This window comes from Molothrus ater, chromosome 1, assembly GCF_012460135.2.
Source record: "Molothrus ater isolate BHLD 08-10-18 breed brown headed cowbird chromosome 1, BPBGC_Mater_1.1, whole genome shotgun sequence".
NCBI classification, from domain to species: domain Eukaryota; kingdom Metazoa; phylum Chordata; class Aves; order Passeriformes; family Icteridae; genus Molothrus; species Molothrus ater.
This window is the reverse complement of record NC_050478.2, coordinates 19,788,832-19,808,277: the sequence shown is the minus strand read 5'-3', so window position 1 is coordinate 19,808,277 and position 19,446 is coordinate 19,788,832. Positions and strand designations below refer to the sequence as shown.

Here is a 19,446-nt window from a genome sequence, read left to right as displayed (position 1 = left end):
GTGATTTAGTCTTCCTGTCTCCAAAAGGGGAGAGCTGAAATAAAGGATTGCACTCCACATTGTTAGCTTAAGCATAATTGTGTTTTTATCATTCCAAAAATAATACAAAAAAGGTCTGCAAGGGTGGGGTGCAGATGTGCATAAGATTTGTAAGCATCTAGTAGGTGTGAAACGTTTTATGCCTTTCACTTGTTACAATCAGCCTTCTCTAGACTCTTGTTCTAAGCTCAGATGTGAAAGTAACTTAAATCCTTCTAGAATATGTGTGCAAAAAAAATTAACCACTTTTTTTTTTCCTTTTTAAATCTTCTTTTTACTAAAATAGCTTCAAAATCTTGATACTGGCTAGGTTTTTGGTGATGACTGATATCACTGTGTACCAAGCAAAATTCTCTCCCTCCTCTTACAATCCAGCATCTTCTAGACTGCAAGCCTTCTTTGAGACATAAGTTGTATTTTTTTGGTTCTGTATGTATCCAGTTAGCAATAAATTTAAATCTTGGTCCCCAGGTGGAACTGACAAAAAGGATAAAAAAATAAATCTATAAGAAATTATAAAGCCATAATCAGATTGCTTGTAAATTCAACGTGCAAATTATCGTGTTTATGTGGCTGGGGAATATGAGTGAAGCTGGAATTTAACAATATATCCTCAGTGTTGATTTAGGCTAATCAAAGTAACAGTATTGTTACCAGTGGACTCAGATCTTGACTTTACTTATACCATTTTAGTTTATCTGTATGATTACATAAATATTTACAAAGTGAAAGTAAATCAGGCAATTAAAACAAACAAACAAAAATTTTTAAAACAAAAACAAAACACACCAGTACACTACAAAAACTCTGCCTGCAGCAGTTCCAGTTGTGACAAAGATAAAGTTCGAGAAGTGTGGTAATATGCTCTTTGGGACCACTTGTAGTGGTGAAAAATAATTATTGAATAGAAAGCAGTTGCAAAGGGGAAGGTCTGAGTTCATATTGTTGACAAAATGGATGTGGAGGGAAATTGCCAGTTATGTTATTTCCCTACCATAATACCTATTATTATTGATACTGATTCTGTATTGGACACGAGTCTTAGTTGCTAGTTATTTATGTAATTGCAAGGAAAACGTACCTCGAGCTAGTGTTATTATTTTGGACATTATTTTTTGTTCTGAGCAAACAATTCAACAGCAGTACAGTGATCATCATCTTCCATCATTCTGAGTTTTATTATCATTGACTCTGATTCCCTTTGCAGGCCTCATAAATTCTCATCCCTAGCTGGGAAAAAAAAGGATCATGCTATGCATTATTTCCCCACATATTATTACAATTCTGTTAGCAGTTTCAGACAAGCTTTAAAAAGAAACTATGAGGATCTGGTGATTTGTTGGTTTACCCAAATCATGACCCAAACTGACACAGCTATTTGTGTGCTAATTATCAATGTGGGATAGATTTTACAAATCATGTTATTTTTTAATTTATTAAGAAATGTATCATTATCAAAGACATATTGTAAGTCAAGCTTATCTTTCTTTCCTAAATTATGGTCAGAAAGGTGGAATTGGTCCTAGGCCCATGAATGAGGTAGAGATGAAGAAAAAAGTCTCTATTTTGTTGAGGTGTTCATAGGAAGAGTTCATTTAAAGCAGAAGTTTTCCTTTCTTTGAGACATATGACTGATATCTGCTGTGATAATTGTCATTTAATATATAAGCCCTGTACTGGAGAATCCTTTAAAGGCATGTTTATGTTTGGAAAGAGCCTACAACTCCATGAGACTAGTATTCATATCTTTCATCAACAATTTTTTGGTCTCTCACCCTTACTGAAAGTGTCATAATAGAAATAAAGACTCATAAGACAGGCTATAGAAAGTTACTTAAGCTAAAGAGGTATCATGACATTTTCTGTTCCTTGATGAAAAAATTTGTGCATTTGATACTTGATTTTGCTGGCATTTGGGCTGTGGCATATTTAGAAAGTTGATCATGTATCTCACAAGCAATCTTCTGAATACAGGTTTCAATGTGTGAGTATTTCTAGTCTTTCAAAAAAAAATCTTGCTGATTATGATGCATTTATGAAATTAGTCAAATTGCAGAGTTGGCTTAAATGTGTGCAATCATGAAATAACACACACATTTCAGAAATGCAAATCCGAAATTCTGATGTGCTGAAACACTCCACAAAATTTTGTTTGAACTTTTAGAAAAGGGGGAGAAAACCCAAAACTAGTTGAATGAATGGAAGAAGATTTATGTATTTGCCCTTTTTTTTCCCAAAGAAGGTTTCTTTCTCCTTTGATTATATTGCCACCCATTAAAAAGAAAAAGTTTCTTCTTTGTTGTTTCTTCCTTATAAATAAAGCTTTATGTAGCCCTGACTTCCTTGCAAAATCAGAGTTGTCTTACTTGTCAGGTTTAGCTGTTGCATTTTGGGCCTATTTGGTTAGAATTTCTCTCTTTTTCTTTGAGGGCAGTCTTAGCAAAACAGAGAACCCATGTCCCCACCACATTTAGGTGTCTTCTTCCCTTTCAGCAAATCTTTCTTGTATAGCCCAGCATTTCTGATCTTTTAGAGCCCAGTTTTGCATCTCTGTTCATACAATTCAAACAAGTTGCTACCCATCTGTGCTTGCCAATATTGTGATTTTATTGTGGATCAGACATTACAGCATTTGGCTTCTTTTCAATTGATTTGAATGACATGTTCTCCTTCAGTGTTAATTAAAGAAAGAGCTCCAAGATCTAGAAGATAAGTCTATAATACTATAATACATTTCCTCTAAAATGCCTTTTATATGATATTTTTAATCTTCACAGAGATTTCAACCAGAAACATCAAACAGTTCTAACTTGCAAAGTGTTGGAATTTTAGGTCTCTGAATGCTCTTTCTTATGGGATGCCCCCTTTTAGAACTTAAAGATAGTTTATCTATCAATTACCTGAAAATTTATATAAGTTTTTTTTACATAAAAGTAAAACATCCTGTTCAGCTTACTTCAAAAATGTTTGTCATTTTCTCAGCATTAGAGATCTGCTGGGATAAACAAAGAGACCATTCTGGAGCAGAGCTGGTACAGCCAAGCTCATCACCCCTCTCCATCCCCTGTAGTTTAAGGAAAAGGTTTAATGAAGGAGGAATCTCACAGTATGTTTCTTTATTTATTCCTTGAAATCACATCCAGATTTTATCTCACACTGTAGCTCAGTATCTCACATTGCCAGCCCAGGACAGTTAACTAGTCTATCGATAGCAGTGTTTTACAGATTTTACAGTGAAAAAACCTTCAAAGATTAGTTTTAAACTGAATAGTTATCACTTCCTGAATTTAATTCTTGCTGCTATTCCATTTAGAAGGATATCATACAGCCTGAATACACTTAGATGATTCTAAACCTTCCTTATGTCAGTATAGCTTGTACCTGTAAAAAAATGTTTATCAGTGTAATGGCAGAAACAGTCCTTTTTAGGACATTTTCTATGTTTCAAAGAGAAAAAATCATGTAATTAAAAATTTAAAAGGGGGTAAAAATTGTGCACTAACGACATCCAAAATCTCTGTAATGGGGAATGGGCAAGCCAAATTTTGCAGATTCTATGATGCAATTATACCATAAAATATGGAGAAAATTGTGTAGAATTTCCAAGCCAGTGGAAATACCCCGACACATTTCTTTCCTTCTCATCATCATTATATTATTATAATTTTAAAACCAGTTTATGTTGTGAACACCTTAAAGGTTAGAAACTTCATTCATTTCTATTCAGGATTTGGGAGAACAAGGTGTAATTGATTTTCTTTAGAAAGGGGTCTCAACTTGAGGTGAATGGGATTTTAAACCCTCCCCTAACTTTCACTTGTTCTATTCACTAATTTAGGTGATTGCCTCAACACATCAAGCATGTATGATAGCCATGAAAAGAGTAGGCTGGAGTGGGGCTGCAAAATGGGCGTGAAATGCTTTTTTTGGGTCTCTGAGTGTGGGTTTAGAGCCACCAAGGCCAGGCAGGAAAGGTGTTTCAGGGCAAGGGGAAGGGGTGGTGCAGAGGTAGCTGAGGTGCTGTGCCCTGTGTGCCCTGTCTGTAGGTGTGTGGTGCTCCCCAGGGCTTGCAGAAGGTGCCGTGGTGTCCCTGTGCCCCAGTCTTGGTGGCAGCAGGGGACAAACTCTGCCTCCCTGGAGCCAGCCCCAGGCACAGGCTGGGAGCCCTGCCTGCTCATGGCTCTGAGCTGTTTGCCATGTCCCACAGCTTCCTGATCCCCATAACAGCACAGTGAAGGCTGCAAGCTGAAGCAGGGAGGGCGGCTTTGAATAAATTCTGATAAGGAATGTGGAGGAATAAGTTAGTTCACCCACTGAGATGTCCCTCTGCATTGGGCTGCTGACTGTCTGATAAAATAGGGAGCACAGTAGCAATTTGCTGAAGTCAATGTTCTAAGGCTTTTAAGAAATGCAAGGAAACAGGCTTCAAAAAGCCATCTATTAAAAGAAAAGAAGTCTGATTCCTTGGAGTTTGAGGAAAGATATGGCCTGAGATTTCTTGTTTTGCATGTCAATTAAATTCTCATTTATCTAGCTGACCAAACACCTTCATCAGACATAATTTCAGCTTGGCTGAAACTGATCAAATAACTTGGGAAATTAGTTTAGTAGATTTGGGAGAGTTTGATAGAAAAATGGAACCACATAGAGCCTAAAGTGTATTAGATATTGTTTCTGTACTGTAAGACTTTCTGGTCTGCCAAGAACAATGTCAGACAGATTTTTCTATACCCATAGCTTCTACACCTGTACCTGCTGTGATGCAGGAAAACCTTACATTTTTAAACCTTTGATAGCTAAAATTTACTTTGTCCATCTCTTCTGTACTTTGACAACGTGTGTTGCTTATTAAGGACCTCAGAAGATGTACCATCTTTTGTTCAGAAGATTCTGTTTTAAAAAGCAATGGAAGTATTTCTGCACATAATTGTTTACTGGTCTATCCTTTCAGCATTTTCCTTTACCATTCCTTTTGAGTGGTCTGTTTTTTTCTGGTTTTTGGACCAAATCACCTTCTTCCTGGCCCATCAAAAGCACAGAGCACCCTTCTACTTGTCCTTTTAGACACAAAGAAAATATGAAAAGCATATCTGATTTTTAGTGCAAAATATGCCAACTTACTTCACTCTCTCTTGATGGTGGTTAAAAAAAACAAATTAACAGAAAAATAATTTGATAGGGTTTTGGATTGGGCAAAATAAAAACTTCTGAAGAATTAATGGTTTTGTCTGCTGATGGTTTTATAGGTTTGTTTTGCTGATAGTTTTACTAGTATAAAAAGTTGCAAATGAGCATGAAAATGTCCAAAAGTAATGTTAAACACACCACCCAAGTGCTCATCCCTTGCAGAAGATATAGTGGGTGTCTGCAGACTTCACACATCATTCATGTTTATCACGTATACAGCAGGACAGATTTATTTATGAACTGGAACAGCTGTTTATGAGAATTTCACATCTTTCATAATGTTTATTTGCTTTTCACCATGGCTTCCAAGCTCTCTCAACATAAAATCAGTAAAAAAGCCTAAGTCTGTACAAGAGTTTCTCTGTCTCTTCTACATTTGTTTTCTTAGGTGATGAAAATTTATTTTAGACTTATTCCATGTTGAAAAGTGTCAGCTATGGGTAAACATGTATTAAAGTTTAAAATGTTACAGGAAAAGCTTTTCCCAGACAGAAAACACGCAGAAAAATAAAACAGTTATGATGCTTAGATGAGTCTACAAAACTTAGTCCAAAATTCCTGAATTTTGTATAATAGTTCTTTTATACACTTTCATTGCCATAAAATCTTTATAAGGGATACAAATGGCCATTTTATGGAGTGTTCAAAAGCTTTATATAAATTATTTTCAATTTCAATTATAATTTATTTTCATTTACAATTTACTTTCAATTATGATTAGCAAACCAGTGTTCTGTTCACTTACTACATTGCTTTGTTTTGCCTTTCTTTTCTTGTCAAACAGGTGTGTTTTATGAACTTGTTCAGAGCTTCCCTCGAGTGGAGGAAAATGTGGAGGTGGATTCATTTGTAAGCAGCCACAGGTGGAGAAGGCACTCAGAGTCCCTCAAATCCGTGGACACCAACAGAGCCAGCATGGGGCAGGACTCCTTGGAGCCAGGGGGTTTCACAGACCTGCTGCTTGAAGAGGGACATGACAACACTACACAGATTGAGGTAGATACTCATTTCATCTAATTCATTTTGTTGTCTTTGACTGGGGGTAAGTAAAAAATTTGGACATTTCCTTCAGGGTATTGAAACACTTATGGGGAGGAGAACCTCTGGTCTTTGTGAACCTATCAGCACATGGAAGCTTGAGTTTTGTCCTGAGGCAGGAGCCTGTCCTTTATGACTTTTGAAGACAGTCTCTCGAGGATGTTTGCTATTTTGATGGAAAACAGTTAAGGGAACTGTTTTAGCAGCTATTGCTGCAAAACTGGAAAAGGAAGTAGTATTAAAACAGAATAAAATTGAATTCTTTTTTGTAATTGATGTAAACGCCTCAATTTGCAAGACTTTGGATATCTTTGGATATCTTTGGATACCTGGATATCTTTCTGGAGAGTAATATCCAGGCACAAAGGAGATAAGACCCTAGAGAAATGAAAAATTGGAAGAGAATTCAGGTTGGTGATTGAAAAAAAATGGCATACTTTTGATTTTTGGTCTTCCAAAGAATAAGATGGATTGAGTCCATCTTTGTGAAGCCTTGGGACATTCTCCCTCTGCTTTATAGTGTCATGCAATCTCTAATTTCTTATTTAGCTGCCAGATTGCTCTCTGTCTTGTTTTCTTTGGTTCTTTTGTTGTTGTTGTGGTGGTGTTTTTAAAGTATTTATCTTGAGGGTTTCCTGTTAATAAAATCTGCATCCTGTTTTTCAATAAAATACAATTTGAAATAAACTACACTTAATATCTTCAGTCATTATAATCTGTTTCCAAAACAACAGTGTTGGGTTTTTTTTCAGTTCTAAGAAGCTCACTCTCAGAGAAAAAAATGCAGATTTCAGATTTTGGGTTGTTACACACAATAAAAAAACACAATGCAATATAAAACCCATCTGTAGAGACAATGGAAACTCTACTGCATGAACAAAAAAACCAGTGCTTTCAGAGAGGTGTGTTTTGTGCTTGTTGTTTTAAGGTTTCCAGTTTGCACAGCACTAATTACACTTCCTCTTGTTCCAACATGAAATTCACTGGTTGGTAAATTGTAGTTTTGAATTTAATGTTGATTTTTTAACTTCCTTTTTGCCTCGCATAATCCCCATCTGCCCATACTTGTAGCAATTATTTTGGGCTACAACACAGATCAGTCTTGCTTCTAGTTATTTTAGCAGGAAAAGAGCAAGCTGTCTCAGGTTCATGCAAGTTTTAGTAACTGATCTTTCTGTGGCTCACCCCATAGATCCCTATGCAATATTTCCATTCAGTTGGGTTCCAAGCTCTTATGAAGCAAAATGATCAGATGTCCCCCTCTAACACTTATGTATAGCAAGACTTGGGGAACAAAAATGAATGCTTGCAAATCAATATACATAGATTGGTATTTTTCCAGGAACATCTTTTCTGACAGGTTAATGTCTTGAGTGTCTTAACCTGAAAAGTTTATTGAATTCAGGTTTTGTGTTCTGTTGCAAACCTCTTTTTTCTAAGGTCTTTTCAGCACAATAAGATAACGGAGTTGTGGTTTTACACATTATCGGATTCCATTGAATATCCCCACTACAACACAGAGGCATGTCACAAAAAACCCCTTGATGCCTGGCCTTATGGAGGAGGTAGAGTATACAACAGAAATCCATGGAGGAAGAATCCATATGTTGCAGTCTTCTGCAGCTTGGCAGCTTATCAGCAGGACTGGAGAGCTTATTGATTATTTTAAATCCTTGTTCTGTGCACATCACAGTGCTTGCTAAAGAAAATCCAGAGAATAAGCATTAGCTGCCACTTACATTTAGTGATGCTACAGGATGATGACATCCCTCCTTTACAGATACTGTTTTTTACAGATACTGTTTTCTCTAAGTGTTTTGTAGGCTAACCATGCAAATGCAGACTTCTTTAAAATGAAGACTGACAGTGATGAGCATGTTTTCAATTAATAGTATTTGCTGTCCTTCTTTATAATATTTTATTTTCTCTCCAGCTTTATAAACCCAAATCCTTTCTCTCTCATCTCTATCCATCTTTTTTTTTTTTTTTTTGGGCAAAAAACCAAACCAAAACCCCAAAATCAACAACAAAACCAAAATGAAAATAAATAAAATAAACAAACAAAACCCACAAAAAACCCCCAAAATGAAAACATCCAAGGAAAAAAGGGAAGACAGTAGGCAGAAATTTCTGGACACAGTTTAAAATTAAATGTTACTTGAGTTAACAATCCATACAGTCATAAGGTAAAAAGTGATAAAATCAAGCCTGTGTGGAGCAGAGCTTAGTTCCATTGGATTGCTGTTTATTTTAAGATAATGACACTTTTGATTAATTTTTTCCCATTGGAGTTACTGGAATTGTTCTGTAACTTCACTGGATCAGCCATCAGCCCTGATCTCGGCAGATATTTTGACATCAGCTTGAGTGGGAGCATGAAGTGCAAATCTTCTAAAGCTCTTCATGCAAGTGCATTGTAGATTGGTTCATCACACCTTTCCAGCAGTCAGGGTGGGCCTCCTCCTGTGCATGGGAAAGATGATAATGGTGAGATTCTCTTTAGGGTGCAGCCTCTCTGGTCCAAAAAATGGAGCAGTAAAGGCACCAGGGAGCCCTGGTGTCTCTCCACATCTCTGTTTTGTCTCCTGCATTTGCTTGGCACTGTGATTCAGGAAAGAACTCGTGCAAAATGATATACACATTCATGTACCTTTTTTAAGGTAAGCTGTTCTCTTGAACTGGTCTTTAACTAAACTACAGCGCCTAGAAGAAGCAGTGGTTATAATAATTTGATGTGCTGGGCCTTCAGAAAAGAGCAGGGTCTGGGGAAGAAGAAGATAAGACCTCCAAGTCCTGTTGTTTTGTTGGAGAATAGGAATAGTTGTGGTGCCACAAACCCACAAGGATGGATGTTGCCAAAAGAAAAGCAAAGGACATAAACAAGTTTTTGCTGCATGCCAGATAGGAACCCTGATGGCTAACTATAAATTATAGGGTAAAATTAACATATAACACTCTTAAAGCAGTACTACTATCTTGAAAGTACTCCTCTACTTTAAAAGGATTATTATGTGTGCCAATTAGAGATTATAATGTTGCAAGTCCAAAAAGCCTCCCAAGGATGGAGGTTAGTCCCATTTGCTCTATTTGCAATTGGTACTCTAGAGCTCAAAGGCAGAGTAGGGTCATATTCTATAAGAGACTTATTATGTTTTCATTCCCATTATATCAAATAGCTAAAGAGAGAGAGAGAGAAAGCTCTTAGGAGGCCTAAAATAGTGACATAAAAAGAGTGAAATCTATACAGATGGGTGCAAGTGTTACAGTCTGAGAGAAATTCCCAAAGCAGATAGCCTTGGACAGGTAAAGCAATATGCTGTCAGACATCTAACCCAGCTGTAAGGGACAGCCCCAAAATACAGTGTTCTGGTGATGCACTGCACCAATTTGTCTTCTTGGCTTCATGGCAAATGAGAGTTTAATGTCTCCATTGAAGATAGGAGCATCTATGGCTAAGCCATATTTCTTCCCAAGGGTCGCAAAGCCAAACATTAAAGCCCTCTGCCTGGAATAACTTTGGGACTGTCAGATTTCTTCTTTCTAGAAATTTTGCTTTTCAAATTTCTGAGATTTCACAATATCATGATTTCAAGACTAGCTTTCCTTTTTTTTTCTCCCATCTATCTTAAGATTCTTCTCTCCTGTTTTAAGCGTCAGGGTTGTTTTGAGTTTTTGCTTGTTGTGTAATCTACTGCTTTTGTTTATTGGGCTCAGGACATTTAGAAGTGCCTTTTACTTATGATAAATAGAGCTTAGGAAATGCAACGTGTCAGGTGGAATTTGTTGCTGGAAACACTGTAAACCACTGTAAACCTTGTAAAAGCAGTGAGTGTGAAAATACATCTTCCTGAATATGCATAGTTTGGCATGTTTTCTTTCAAGCAAGGGCAAAAATAAGATAAATATACTATGTTTCTGCATATATCCTTGTAAAATAAAAGTATGCTCCATAATCACTCACTTTTATTAAGTAGATTAGTATCAATATTGTTAAAATAAACTCAACTTCGTGGTGATGATGTGGCCAGTTGTTCTGTTAATCCCCAAAGGCCTGTGGCCATACAGATAGTGAAGGTGGATATCGGAGGTTCTTTCTGCCTGTTTGCTTTTTGCATTACTGAGAAAGAAGTTGATCCCTGAAATGAATCTCCTATGGATACTGCTTGCCCAGTATTCACCACTAAAGATCCACAAATGCTTTCCTGTTTTGTCATAGTACTTGCTAATGCAGGTCTGGCTACTGAGAACTGGAAAAGGCTTAATAATTCAATAATATACAACTAATGCATTAATATACAGTTGTGCATTGCACAAATGTTGCATGATAATTTTTCCACAGATTAAAATGTGCATCATTTTTAAAGTGATTTCCTATGGTTTTTGGCTATGTGTGGCTCCATTCAGAACAGAATCTCTCTCTGTATGTATAGCTTTGGTCTCTTTATCACAGATCTTCCTTGTGACTGCAGTCACACCAGTGCAGGGTAAAACACTGCCAAGAAATATACAGAGAAATTGAATGGAGAAGTGTCTGATATATAGCTTGCATTCTCATGAGCAGAAGGTGAAAAACTTTGCAGAATAACTTTAGATCATGTGAATTACTTTCGAATTTGTTGCCTCTGTATAGAGATACTACATCAAAACAATAGTCTTTCACAAACTTCAAATACCAAAAATAAATCCAGCAATAAAATAATAGATTAAATCATAGTCAAGCTTGAGCTGAGTGCAGTAAAGTTTTATTGCTTTGCACCAGCAAAAATGTGAGGAAAAACATAATTTTTCATATAAAGTCTTAGAACAGAAAGAATGATTGCTGCTGTATGACAGAAGATTCAGTTCTGAGCAAGGACTAGCATGCTAAATCAAACCAAACTCAACTGTATCTTATTTTCTCCACTCCACCTAACATACTACTTGCAAGCACAGAAAATTGAGGCTGCTTCAGTGCAATTTTTTTTTCTTTATTGAAGTAATTAATTTATTCCTGTGGATGTCACTGATATTTCCTGCTGTGTATTGCTTTTAACTAAAATAGAGTTGTTGCCAACTGAAGTCACCCTTTGTGTTTTTGTCCTTTCTTTACCTTCTCTTGATGTTGTTTGAAATGTAGATTTTAGCAGCACCTGTAGTTTATACCTAAAAAGCATCTTGCCCCTATTGAAACAATGCTTGTGGGTTTCCTACTGATAAAAAACAGTCTTTTGCTGGATTTTGCATTCTGATCCAGAGTTTCTGCCCAAAAGAGCACTTCTCCCTTATCAGTCCCAGTCACTCATGGAAGTGAAGATGTCTGATTCTGACTGGCAAAAACAACAGAAGGGATTGAGTTTTACAGCCCTTGGGATTTGAGAGCAATTACTCTCAGCTACTGACAGCAGTGTCAGCATGCCCATTGCTGTGTCCCCACTGCAAGTCTGAGCAAGGAAGAAAATAAATGGTTGAGATTAAATTTCCCTCAGCTGGACAAATGATAAGGCAATTCTGCGATTACTTCGCTAATGCACTGTATTAAAAGTAGAAAAACTTGTCCATATGAGAGAACCTTAAAACTAAAGAGTATTATAGTCTCATAGTGAGCTGTCAGTTTGGCCAAGCCTGTCTCTGTTTTGTTCCTGCTTTTATTTTTTTTTCTTTTCTTCCATTCCCAATGCTTTAATGCCAGTCGCCTTTGAAGCACTTGGAAAGAGCAGTGTTAGTAACACTGTATTCTGAAACCAGGATCCTTCCAAGTTAATGGAAACCATATTCTGTATTTAAGAAAAAAAAAAAATCCTTATTATCACAATTTAATGAGTAGTTCTGTTCTTTTTCCTCATCCCAAGCTAAGAGTGTCCCCCTTTACTTCAAAAACCTGTTTTCTGACTTGCAATTTTTAGAGTCTTTAATTGCCTGTGTAAAGTTGCCTTCTTACTTACCTTTTAAGCTTATAGTTCAAATATTTATATTAGATAGTATTTGTATCTTCCTTCCCCTGTCAGGGATCCTCAACAGTGCAAGTTAATATTCCATGGGCAACATTTCTTGTACAGCCATTTAGTTTAATAATATCAGGGATGCTATTGATCCCTCCACCACTAGGACAGAATTCTTTTCTCAGTGCATAGTCACATGTTAATACAGATTATGAAATATCAAAGTAATGCATGTTCAGTACAAAGGCTTAAATAGATTTTAGGTTTCAGTTGAAGCATTTAACTTATAAGTAAGAAGGAATGAAGCTTTGCACAACAGGAATTGTTGTGGCTTTTTCTTTAGACAGCAAAACAGGCTTTTTCTTTAGACAGCAAAAGAACAATACTTTGTTATGAAATTTGTATTTAAAGAGTCGTGGGGGAAAAAACTAGCTAAAAACCTAAAGCAACAATCAGTTTTATTTTTCATACCTACTTTCTGATGTGGCTTCATTTTAGGAACAGATTTTAGACTATATTATCAAGCTCAAATAATATTTAGCTCTTGACTGAAATAAGAGAAACATTCAATTTTTGTTAAGGTTAATTTAAAGTTCTAAGTCAAGAAATACACTTTAATTGATTTAATTACATGGCTGAAGCTTTTCAGGTCTACTTGCAAAATCATTATCATCACAAAAGTTATATTCACTCTTATTTTCACTTCTAGGCATGTATAATTATTTCTTGTTCACAGTTAATAATTACTACATCACGTGATTTTTGGTGTATGTGTGATTTCTGGTGTATGACTCATTCAAGAGAAGGAGGAAAAATTTGGGCTCTTCCAGTAGGCCTGCAAATATTTTTCACAATTTTTGTTCTAACTTCAGTTACCTAGTGTATAGACCTGGAACTTCCAGGGCTAAAACAACTGTGACTAAAATACATGGTTTTACAGTTGAAGGTGGCAGTGGATCAGATTTTCAGCCATTCCAGGCCCTATCTTGTGTTGCCTTGGGCTGTGTCAGTTGTACCTCTAACAGAGATGTCTTGCAGCCTGTAAGCCAGTGTAACTTAAGTCCAGAGGTCTCTGTTGGAACATGTGCTGTTCACATCTTTGGTGTTTCAATAATGTTCTAGAGGGCTAGACAAATGTCCCATATGATTCCTTTCTACTGCACATCATGAAACTGCAAAAGCTCTGAAGCTCCTTGGCACTGAATATTGTGGATGTCAAAATTTACAGAACAAAGCAAATTCTTGAAATACAAATTTGTCACGGGTTATTAAACACAAAGGGAGCTTCTGAAAAGCAGATTACTGGACCCTAGGGAAAATGGGGAATTGCCATTGTATGCTCTGGGTCCCCTGTGCTTAGTGGGCATCACACAGAATCGTAGAATATCCTGAGTTGGAGGGGACCCACAAGTATCGTTGAGTCCAATTCTCTTTCCCAGTCAGTTCTGAGGACCATATGAAGATGTTTAACTTAAGAGACTCCAGCTGTTCTTGTGCTTTTTATGGTATCCATTTACTAGATTAAGTTAAATATCATGTTATTATTTTCATATTTGGGAGCTTGAAAGTTACAGTGGAGATTAAGATGTATTGGAGAAAGGATCTTGGGATATGCTGAAACAGTGCTGCTGCACTGAAATCACTGTGGATATATCTTTTGTTTTCCATTTAGGAGAATGTTTAGTTGTCTTTTTTGTTGTTGTTGTTGCAGGAGAGATAAAATTTTGTTTTAAATTACGCAGCTGATATAGTAATTGAAGGCTAAGTTGTATAGAATTTTCTTGCTGTATTTTTTTATTTTTTTGCAAAGGTTGCTTCTGTTATTTTGAAATGGTTTCATTCACAATTATCAAGAATTTAAGAATTTCTTTTAGAAAGTTATCTTGTTACTTTGGAGATGGAGAATGTAATTTATTTTCACAAAAATGCAATATACAATTTTCAATGTCAAGGAAAATTATGTTTCCTTTTCATGTGATCTTAGGGAAATTTTTTGAACTTTCTCTTCATGTGACATGATAAGACAAACTAAAATGTTTGGAAATTACTGCTAAAATTTGTATTTAACTGATAATTTTTATTCATTATAAAGAAGAGCCAGAAAGTGAATTAGTCCAGAAAGCAGCACAGATCATACATGAAATGTCCTAATTCCATGCTATTGCTAAATTACGCCAAAAAGTATGCCACCTGCAATTAGAAACAGAATCTGGAATAATCATTAATTTACTCACTGTTTTCTGCTGAGTTTTTTACCAGTGATGTCACACTTTCTAGCCAGCCAGCAGACTGAAATATCACTGTCTTGGTTTTTTTCCAGCCTTTCTGTTTCAAAATGGTAAAGTAGGCAAACGCCTCATACATCTTTTTCTTTTGAATATACTGATTGCTTATTTATATCAGGGTCATCTTAACACTTTTACTGGGTCTTGCTGAATGTTCAGCTGCACTGAATGCATTGCCAACTCTGTAAGAAGTGTGTAGCAATAAGCCTGTCAACGTTTCCAATATTCTCAATCTAAACTGAAGTGATTTTGCTAATAACTCTGGTATAGCTGGAAAGGGAAAAGGCTGGAGGAAAGATTCATTCTCCATTTCCTTTAAGCTTGGGAGGAGAGGACAGGGCAGGAAAGAAATTAAAAACTAGCTTCCCCATTCCTAAATAAGATAACTCCATTGTAATCCCGAGTTCATTTCCCCATGCTTAGCTACATTGGCACAAAAGGCATTTAATATAAAACATTGAGGAGAATGAATCTTTATGGCAAGGAAGGAGACAGGAAATTCAGAATTTAATGGCATCTGCCTTTGAATTTTCTTAATGATAATAAGATAATGATAGTAAGAAAATGTGAATGCCACATCAATATTTTACTTTTCCATATCCTTCATCTCCAGCTTCCATATTCCAGAATGGTAGAACTCATGACTAAAAAGAGCTCAGAGCAGAATCAACAGACCTTGTACTTTCTGAATTAATTATTTCAGTCATGCATGCCTCAGCACTTGCTTGCAGGGGTATGCTGAAAATAAATTCAACTTGTGAAGCTGAATATTGGTTTGGCTGTGAAGATTGGGAAGGTCTTTCCTTTCCCAGACACTTCTTTCTGACCCTTTTCACCATGTTCATCTGGAATGTTCTCAAGAGAGGAGACTTGCATCCATTTGGTCATGCAAAAAGCAGAAGATTTTGTTCATTTCTACCCATGCAAAGCAGGCACCCTTAGCTAATTTAACACCACTCAGCAAATTGTGCATAGTTGGTTGGAGCAGGGAGTGAGGGTGAATACATTACCAAGTTGTTTGTGCTGAGGAATTTAAGTAAAAAGTTGTCACACTGAGCCGCACAATTCTAGTTTGGATAGTACCAGTCCTTAGGGATAGATTTTCAAAGCTGTAGGAATTCTGATGACATTGATGGATTACTCAGTGTCTCTCCAAATCTTTCACATTTCTTTAATATGGGAAAGTCAATTATCTGTTATCCCAAAACAGTAACAACAGGAGATGTAAACAGATGGGTCCATTGTTTCAGATTTGGTCAGACACTTCCTATGACTCTCTGTAAATATAGTATTTATGCCAAAGTCAATCATCTATCCTCATTGTGATTGTATGAGTTATACAGATTTTGCAAAGAGAATAATAAATGGGGCCAATGCTCAAAATTCATATCAAGATGGGGATCAGAGTCAAGAAAGTTCCATTTGTAAAATGTACATTTGTTCTTCCAAAAATGCCAGTTAAATGTTTTCAACTGCTGAAGAAAATGCTGATGAAACACTTCTAGGAGCTGTAATATTTCATACACAGAACAGAAATAACTAATGGAAATACCAGGGATTTATTTGGTTTTTTTCTTTCTTCTATAACACTGGCATGCATTCATGTGCGGCATTTCTAAGTGTTCACAGACCATCAGTAAAGAAACAGTATACTTATTTCTGGAAAAATTGGCAGTAGGAGATCTTAGAGTATGAAGCAAATTGCAGTGTGAGTAATAAGGGGGAAAAAACAAAAAAAGAATAGCAAACATGGCACGAGAGTTAACAAAAGTTAGAGAGATGTGACATGGCTACTGGAAGTTTGCTTCATGCATTTGTAGTAAGCTGCAGAATTCTTCACAATTTCCTACTACAATTTTTAAATAAAGCATCATTTTCTGAGCATTCTTTCCATAACCTTAGCAACACAAGTAGGAAGAGGGAGAAATGGAAATCCGGTCTGTCTGATCTCATCTAGGTGGAGCAGTAAATGTCTTGAGGGATAAAGTGCCAAGATGTCTCAGAGGTTTTCTGCTCCAGTACAGATAACAAAGCAAACTGTTTCTCAGGTTCTTCCTGTATGGATGCTTCTCTTCTGGTGTATGAAAAGTCTTGCAGCGCTAGAACAGATATAATCTGGCTCCAAAGTGCTACTGCTTAGATCTGGCTTACATAGGTCAATAACTTGGTGGGTGCTCATTTTGAGGGTATAACTTTGGGGGTATTATATTGGCTGGCACAGTGGATTATAGCAAGTTTGGTGAGGATGTTTGGAACATCTTCATTCCATAGCCATAAGCTAGTGCCCCCAATGCCCCTATTTGTCTAGAAAACAAACCCCCCAACTCTTTGTTGAGTCAAAATTATGGCTATGAAGTTGAAAGAAACAGCAATTCATTCCTGAGAAATTTTTTTTCAATAAACCTGGAAATAGAATTTTTATTCAATCATTTAGTCTCTAGCAGTGTATACAATGTTTATTTTTCTTGTATTATATCAGGCATATTATTCCACCACCTTGGAAATCAAGGTAATTTCTTAAATACACTGCAGAGGTTTTGTTTTTAATATAAACATTCAGTGAAATGTAGTACACATCTGTATACTGCTCCAATAATGAACATGAATGTATACTAAATATTGGGTGACTGTGATTGTTAAAAGACACTGGATTCTGTATGGGTAGTGATTTTCTTGTTTAGTTGCAGCTAATACTGAAATTGGAAGTGAAATTCAGCTCTTCAGTTTGGTGACCTAAGTATAGATGCATGTGACATAGACAAGGAATGTGCAAGTTTTTTTATGTAGTGGCAGGAGAAGGGGAAATGGCTTCAAGAAGATAGGTTTAGATGAGATATTAGCAAAAAATTCTTTGCCATGAGGATGGTAGGGCACTTGAACAGGTTGTCCAGAGCAATTTGGACTCATCCCAGGAAGATTTCAAGGCCAGGTTGGATGGGCTCTGAGCAACCCGGTCTAGCGGAAAGTGCTCCTGCCCATGGCTGGGGAATTGGAACAAGATGATCTGTAAGGTCTCTTCCAATACAAACTATTCTGTGATCAAAGTTGGTGGAAATTTAAGGTGAAAGGTGCCTAGCTATAGATGTCTGATATAATTTTAGGATTTGGTTATAATGAATGGTCCACTGCTGCTTCTGTAGGATAAAGGTCAGCTGTGGGTCCTGAATCATATCTGCAATTTTCAGATTGCCCTGGGTTCCTTCAGTGCTTAGTAATTAGATCTCATCCATGGTCAGTACAGGCAGTGCAGTTAAAGTGTGTATTTGGATTGTTCTAAAGTGGAGTTGAAGGAGCTGGCAAATCTTCACTGACAGCATTAACAGATCTGTGGTTCTGATAATGAGTGCTTACAAACTCTATTCCTAGGTAGACAGCTGCATTGAAGTATCCAACCTGCGCAACCAATTACATGCTGCTTATCTACCAATTTTTTATCTGGTCTGAAGAGAAAAATATTGGGTCTTTTAGGGGGATTTTTGGGGTTTTTTTGGGTTTTTCTGTCTTTTTTTTTTTTTTTACAGATATACCAATAAATTGTATCAAGGTCAAAATGTTGAGATTCCTCCTTTTTTCCCCCTTCCCCTACCTTACTTGCCACGCCATCAAGCCCACACCACTAAAATAAATATTGATTTGAAACACAAGTAAAATCTCATGTCTTCATCTTTCACTGGTTTTCAGTGCTTAGATGTTTTGCATCCCTTCCATTGCTTAAAACTGTCAAAAGACACCTTTCAAGTCAAAAGTAATTCTGTAGTGCCTTGTGATTTATCTTCTTAGTGTACTGTATTTAGATGAAAAACAAAAAAGGAAATACAAGTTTATGCAACATTCCACTTTGGATCAATCTACTCTGGAAGAGCAATGTAGATTTAGACACAAAAAAAAAAAAAAAAACCACAAAAACCAAAACAATGTGTTAGTGTAATTTTGAAATATTTGAGTATATTGGTTCAGCAGCACTCTAGGTTAACTTGAAGGGAGTACTTTTCAGAGACAACAGAGGGAAGATATTATTTAGCATCCTGCTCTTGTCTGGGTAATTGTGAAGTGCACAGAGTATTCCTCTTAAAAAAACCCAGTGCATATTCTGCAGAAATCTTGTTTGGAGCCTGATGTCAGGCAAAGGCAGCAACTTGGACACGCCTGTCTAGACAACATGTAACTCATCAAGCATCTCAATTAAATATGATGTCTTAGAGTTGTGGCACAAGAGTTCTCAAGGGATTTATTTATTTTATTGAGCGTGACTGCAAGATCTGATAAATAAGCATTTCTGTGACAAGTCCTTGAGAAATGTGGCTGGCGATAACAGTTTGGTAAAACTGTACACAGCATTTTTTTACAATATTCCTGTGTACCCAATCCAGACTGAAATGCTCTTACAGATGTATACAGAAAAAGACGTGACTAAAGCAAAATGCATACTTTTTCCAAACAAAAGAGCAGTAGAAATTTCTAACCACTTTCATAATCACTGTCTTTGTAAGCCATGAACGGTGATTTTGAAATTTTGCATATTGATTGCTGATTTCAGCCAGTCCCATGTTTTAGTAACTAAAGATTCATGTGTGTTGTGCATGAGAGCTAAACTAGAAAGTTCTGTGGCTAAATAAATTACCAGTTTGTTTGCAATCTGTTTAAAACCAGTGTTCCCCAGGGAAGCCATGCTGATGCAGTTTGTCCTGTGTTGCTCAGGTTCTCTGATGATCTGGGTATATGCTCACCAGCACACAGCTGGACTGAACAGCATGACTTTGGCAAAGACTGGTGCTGAGTGAGGTCTATGTGGGACACCTTTAAAAGCTTCAGAATAAGCTTTATCCCTACAGGTAAAATGCTACTGCGTTAATTAACCCATGCTCCTGCCTGTATCAACTTTGTATTGATCATACATGTTCCTACAACTGATTGCTCTGCAATTTTGGCTCCAAACCCTGATGGATCCCTGAAACACAATATCTACAGCTCAGGAACTG

At 36.6% G+C, this 19,446-nt stretch overlaps 1 protein-coding gene across 1 annotated transcript in view; it reads left to right on the top strand.

Annotated features, from left to right (window-relative positions):
* PLXDC2 (plexin domain containing 2) overlaps positions 1 to 19,446 on the top strand; it is a 256,169-nt gene that overhangs the window by 107,468 nt on the left and 129,255 nt on the right. The window contains exon 2 of the mRNA XM_036401732.2: positions 6,011 to 6,222. Within this exon, the coding sequence (XP_036257625.1) occupies positions 6,011 to 6,222 (212 nt within the window). The remainder of the gene's footprint in view (positions 1 to 6,010; positions 6,223 to 19,446) is intronic.